The 6,407-nt window shown below is 43.0% G+C and overlaps 1 protein-coding gene across 1 annotated transcript; it reads right to left on the bottom strand.

Annotated features, from left to right (window-relative positions):
* Positions 1-3,285: 3,285 nt before the first annotated feature.
* Mageb2 (melanoma antigen, family B, 2) lies at positions 3,286-4,278 on the bottom strand. Its single transcript, NM_031171.1, has one exon. The coding sequence runs from the start codon at positions 4,276-4,278 to the stop codon at positions 3,286-3,288; it is 993 nt and encodes a 330-aa protein (NP_112448.1).
* Positions 4,279-6,407: the final 2,129 nt, after the last annotated feature.

Here is a 6,407-nt window from a genome sequence, read left to right as displayed (position 1 = left end):
TGGGTCTTGCTATGCATTCCAGGAGGTCTTGAATGCTGTCCTCAAACTCCCAGTCCTCCTGCATCAGTTCCTCAGTTATATATTTTAATTTTCTTTGCTCTTTCTTTTAACTCTGCATTGCAAAAGCAGTATTTTCGGTTGAAAGTCATACATTTACTGCCAGAATTTTTAAAGTAATGAGTAAAAATGATTCAGTGACACAAGGCCTGCCTCTGGCTTGGAGGAGTGCAGTGCTGTTTACTTCTGAGGAATTCATTAAGTGACTACTCTAGCTGTTCTTTGTACTATTCTTGTTGACTTCAGAAACTTCTAGTTCTTAGACTGCATTTTAAATCTGATAAAGTTCACATGGCACATTATAAGGCAGAGACTGTGTCTTTAAAGGCATGGTAGTTATCATTAAGATTATTTTTATTTTTTAATCAGTGTTTTGCCTGCATGTATATCTGTGCATCCTGTGCACACAGTATTCATGGAGGCCAGAAGGCATTGGACCCTCTAGAACTAGAGTTACAGATGGTTGTGAGCCACCACATGGGTACTGGAAAGTGAACAGCAGCCATTGCTCTTAGCCATCACTTCAGCCCTACTAAAATTATTTAGACTGAATATTGTGACTTAATAAAATTCCCTATTAATGGACAAGACTCTGGCTATATCTGTGTATACTAAGAATAAGCACTTAGTGGCATTTTAGTACGTCTTCTCAAGTATCACTTGTATTTTTTCAAAAAAAATTTCAACATCATATGTACAGTTGGTATAATATATTCATCTTCTCTGTGGCAAAAAAATTGACTGTCCATTCTTGCCCTAGGTGGAAGACATTTCTTTGTAACACTCTCAAATTCCAAAATAATATTTAAGTTGTTTCTTGGGCTCAGAACTGAACAAAGAATTCTCACCAGAGGAATACCGAATGGCAGAGAAGCACCTGAAAAAATGTTCAACATCCTTAATCATCAGGGAAATGCAAATCAAAACAACCCTGAGATTCCACCTCACACCAGTCAGAATGGCTAAGATCAAAAATTCAGGTGAAAGCAGATGCTGGCGTGGATGTGGAGAAAGAGGAACACTCCTCCATTGTTGGTGGGATTGCAGGCTTGTACAACCACTCTGGAAATCCGTCTGGCGGTTCCTCAGAAAATTGGACATAGTACTACCGGAGGATCCAGCAATACCTCTCTTGGGCATATATCCAGAAGATGCCCCAACTGGTAAGAAGGACACATGCTCCACTATGTTCATAGCAGCCTTATTTATAATAGCCAGAAGCTGGAAATAACCCAGATGCCCCTCAACAGAGGAATGAATACAGAAAATGTGGTACATCTACACAATGGAGTACTACTCAGCTATTAAAAAGAATGAATTTATAAAATTCCTAGCCAAATGGATGGACCTGGAGGGCATCATCCTGAGTGAGGTAACACATTCACAAAGAAACTCACACAATATGTACTCACTGATAAGTGGATATTAGCCCAAATCCTAGGATACCCAAGATATAAGATACAATTTCCTAAACACATGAAACTCAAGAAAAATGAAGACTGAAGTGTGGACACTATGCCCCTCCATTGAAGTGGGAACAAAACACCCTTGGAAGGAGTTACAGAGACAAAGTTTGGAGCTGAGATGAAAGGATGGACCATGTAGATACTGCCATATCCAGGGATCCACCCCATAATCAGCATCCAAACGCTGACACCATTGCATACACTAACAAGATTTTATCGAAAGGACCCAGATGTAGCTGTCTCTAGTGAGACTATGCCGGGGCCTAGCAAACACAGAAGTGGATGCTCACAGTCAGCTAATGGATGGATCACAGGGCTCCCAATGGAGGAGCTAGAGAAAGTACCCAAGGAGCTAAAGGGATCTGCACACCTATAGGTGGAACAACATTATGAACTAACCAGTACCCCAGAGCTCTTGACTCTAGCTGCATATGTATCAAAAGATGGCCTAGTCGCCCATCACTGGAAAGAGAGGCCCATTGGACACGCAAACTTTATATGCCCCAGTACAGGGGAACGCCAGGGCCAAAAAGGGGGAGTGGGTGGGTAGGGGGGCAGGGGTGGGTGGCTACGGGGGACTTTTGGTATAGCATTGGAAATGTAAATGAGCTAAATACCTAATAGAAAAATGGAAAAGAAAAAAATAATAATATTTAAGTTGTTTCTTTATTCGAGCCTAGTGTCTACCCTCTAATGAATCATGAGTCTGGTTCTTACCATTCCTGCAGGCTCATTCAGGCCACCACACAACCTCACTCAAATTTCTTCCCACTGATAAAATTGCAGCTGCCAAATAGTTTGCCTTATAGTTTGCAAAACTATAAAGGAGTGCACAATGTTTGAGAGGTAAAAATGCTAAAAAGAATAATTTGGATAGATATCATGTAATCTGACCCTTGACTCAAAACATAAATTTTAATTTGTCTACTAACAGAGAACAAACCCATATGCAGTCTAAATAGTGCATAATTGGTACAACATAGCAATATTTGGTGAGCAGCATTTTGGTTCATGTATATCATCTGAATTGCCTATTCTAATATAGTCCATCATGATTTATACTTGGCTTTTGTCCTATTTCTCTATTGTCTCTATGCCATTTATAACTTACACGGTCTGTTACCCTCTTTCTTATATGTTGTTGCTGTTAGACTCTGATAACTCACTGTCAGTGCCTATACTAGATACATTTCATACTAGATCCTGTGCTACTGGAGAAACTTCCAGATAACCAATGCTTAATTAATAATTGAAGAAAATAATAAAGTAATAGAGTTTTATGATTTACTTTCTAATGAATTTGAGTAAAGTCATCAAATCCAACTTTATTTCACTTAGCATTATACAAAAAAGAAAAAAGTATACAGCAATCACACTCATAAAATTTTCAAAACTAACAATATAAACTTTCCCACTTCACTGTTGTTTCACCACTGTATGATATCACATTGCCATGACAATCCCTTCTCCAATGCAATGTTACACAATGTTTTAGTAAAAACAAAATAATGTTTTCCAGTTTGTTGCAAATAACAAAACAAGTCCTAATCTGACAAGTGACAGTTACCTCTTTATGCAGTTAACAAGAAGCATGGCAAAAAGCACTGTTTAGTTAAACAAACATTTGAAAAGTAACAAAAATAGCCTCCATTCTACTAATGTATAACAGGCCAAGAATGGATGCATGTTGGTTCTGGTAGGCTATGAACTCTCTACTGATTAGGAGCCTGACTGTTTTTCAAACACAACAGAACAGACTCAACTACATGTTAGAGGACTTTTGGGATGGGGCCTTGGAATGAACACCCTTGCCTTGAACTCTCCTTCTTGGCACCCCTCCTGCCTGATCTCTAAGAGCCAACTGGTAGAGATTAGGGAAGGCACTAGGGACTGTGCCATTGACTTTAGCTAAAACTTCCAGGACTTTCATCTTGGTTGTTTCAGCATGGGCTCTGGGTCCCCACAGGAACTCATAGCTTGGGGGATCACTGCCAGGTACCTGGCGGTACTCCAGGTAATTTTCCCGCACTACATCTCTTATAAACTCCTCAGGCTCGCCAAAGATCAAGTGCTTCTTCCCAGCATATACCCCCACTCCATGCAGAAATTGCCAGACCTCTTGCTCAGTGGCACGGTTACCCTTCATGAAGATCACACCTAGGACAGACATTAGGAGACCTGTCCTAGGCAACCCCCAGTTACTACTCAAACTTCCCTCAGTGGAAAGACCCAGTTTGCCTACCAGCAAATAGGAATGAGTGCTGGGATCAATTTCCTTCAACTCAAGACCAAAGACTAATTCTAGGCGTGCAGAAGTTCTCCTGAGGATCTCAGGGAATTGCTCCTTATACTTCTTGTTAACTACTGCCAGCATTTCACTCCTTGTAACTGCTTCTTTCATCTTAAACTTATCTAGCAGGAATTCTATCAGCACACTAGCCTTCCTCATGATAGGATCTTTCAGTGTGTGCTGAATGGAAGTCCCTGCCTGGGTGCCATCTGAACTTTTTGTATCAGGCAGGACAGCAGCATTTCTACCACCTATACCAGAGCCTGTGCAGGATACACCTGCACCAAAAGATCCAGGGGTTTTCACACCCTGAGGAGCAGAACCACCAGGGAAGCTGGACCCAGCACTCTGGTCAACAGGAGAAGACCCTGCTTCCTCTGCAGTGGGCTGAACTACTGGAACCTCCCTGCGTGACTGCTGTCGTTTTGCACGGGAGCGGGTCTTACTCTTTTGACCCCTAGGCATGTTGACTGTGCTCAGGGCTGAAGTAAAAGAGCTGGCAGACAGGAATCTGGAAAGATAAGAATGACAACCTGTAAGTACCTCTGTACTACCAGGTAGAGAATACCTTGGACTTAATGGAGACCTGGCTTTTGAAGCTTTCCAGGAGAACATCTTTCTAGGAACATACCAGGACTTCCGAACTCGTGGATCAAGCTCTTTTCTGCAAACCCTGTGGAAGAAATTAAAACTTGTTAGGCCACTGCATAAAAGTCTAGTTTCAGACTTCCAAAAGTGGGTTAGATCTTTCACTAGCTTCACTTGGAGGGGCTAAGCAGACAGAAAAACTTAGGCCTGCATACAAGGGCAGAGACCTGTATCCACATAAAGCCACTTAAACTTACAATGCAGGGGTATAGGCCTGTGGAGAAAGATCTATTTAAGCTCCATGCAGGGGCAGAAACCTGTGCCCATGCAAAGCCACTTAGGGTGCCAGACACAGACAGAGGTCTGTAGAGAGAGATCCATTTGAGACTGCTACACACAAGTGGAGGCATATGCAGACAGACCCAATAAGGTCCCCATACAGTGGCCAAAGCCTGTACACATAGACTTAGGCTTCCATACAAGTGTGACAACCTTTAGACCAACTAAGGCCACCATACAGGGATATAGATCTGTGTACTCACAAGTGCAATTATCCTGCTAGAAAGAGGAAGAGGCCTATGCGAATATCAAGGCTACCATATAGAGATAGAGGCCAGTAGAAACAGACCTACAAAAGCCACTATGCAGGGAAAGAGATGTGTGCCCGTACAAACCCACATAGAGCTCCACACAGACAGTGGAGAGAACACTGCAGATGGACCCACATACACCACCACACAGGAACAGAGGCTTGTGCCCTGACAAACCCAATTAGTCTGATAGAAAGGGGAGGAGGACTGTAGAGACAGGATAACTGAGAGCAACATACAGGTGCAGACATCTTAGAGACAGATCACTAAGGCCACGAAACGGGGTGAGAGGGGGTTGAGGAGACTTGTGCCCTAACAAAAACAAATAGCCTGCTAGAAAGGAGCAGGGCAGATGTACCCACTAAGGCCACCATACAGGGGCAGAGACTTGTACTCTGACAAACCCAATTATCCCTCTCAAAAGGGACAGAGTCCTGTACATATAGACGTAACAAGGCCACCATACAGAAGCAGAGACTTAAGCAAATACACACAAACTATTGGGTCACTATAAAATGATGGGGGGTCTGTGAAGATGGACCCACCAAGGACACCGTATAGGGGTAGAAGCTTATGCTCTAACAAAACCAGTTAGCCCTTAAAAAGGGGCAAAGTTCTGTGCAGACAAACCCATTAATGCCACCATACATGGGGCAGAAACTTGTGCCCATACAACCCAGTTAGGCTTCCACACAAGGGCAGGGTTTATAGAAACCAAACTAAGGCCACCAAACAGGGGCAGTAACTTATGCTTTGAAAAACCCAATTAGCCCTTTCAAAAGGTACAGAGTCTTGTGCAGAGACCCACCAAGGCACCCAAAAAAGGGCAGAGACCTATATATGTATTCAATGAATAGGCAGTAGACGTGGGGGTAGAGGAAGCCTGTGCAGAAAGACCTATTAAGGGCAGCATACAAGGCAGTAACTTTTGCCCATACAACCCAGTTAAGCATCTGGAGAGGGGAAGGACCTCTAAAGACAGACCCACAAAGGCCACCTTAAAGGGGCCAAGAGTCCTGTGAATTATAGACCTACCAATGACACCATGCAGACTTGGAGACCTATGCCTATACAAACCATATTAGGCTACTTTAGGAGCTTATGGGTAAGGTCTCTGTGGATAGATCCATTAAGGCCACCATCTGAGGGGGGAGACTTTTACCCATAAAACCTAGACTTACCTACTGTGACAGGGCTAATAAAGAGAGATTCACTAAGGACACCACCCATGGGTGGAGACTTGTATTCCCACAAACCATATTAGCCCACTTGAAAGGGGCAGAGTCCTGTAAATATAGACCCAGAAAAGGCACCATGTAAGGGTGGGGAACTATGCCTATACAGACAAGATTAGGCCACTTCAGGAGCTGGTGGGCAAGCCCTATACATATAGACCCACTAAGGCCACCGTACTTG

This window comes from Mus musculus, chromosome X (genome assembly GCF_000001635.26).
Source record: "Mus musculus strain C57BL/6J chromosome X, GRCm38.p6 C57BL/6J".
Taxonomy (NCBI): domain Eukaryota; kingdom Metazoa; phylum Chordata; class Mammalia; order Rodentia; family Muridae; genus Mus; species Mus musculus.
The sequence above is the reverse complement of the archived record's forward strand: the minus strand, read 5'-3'. Positions and strand labels throughout refer to the sequence as shown.

What these genes read in the sequence shown, in the direction of transcription:
- Mageb2 (NM_031171.1), bottom strand. Translation starts at nt 4,278, where the DNA reads ATGCCTAGGGGTCAAAAGAGTAAGACCCGCTCCCGTGCAAAACGACAG.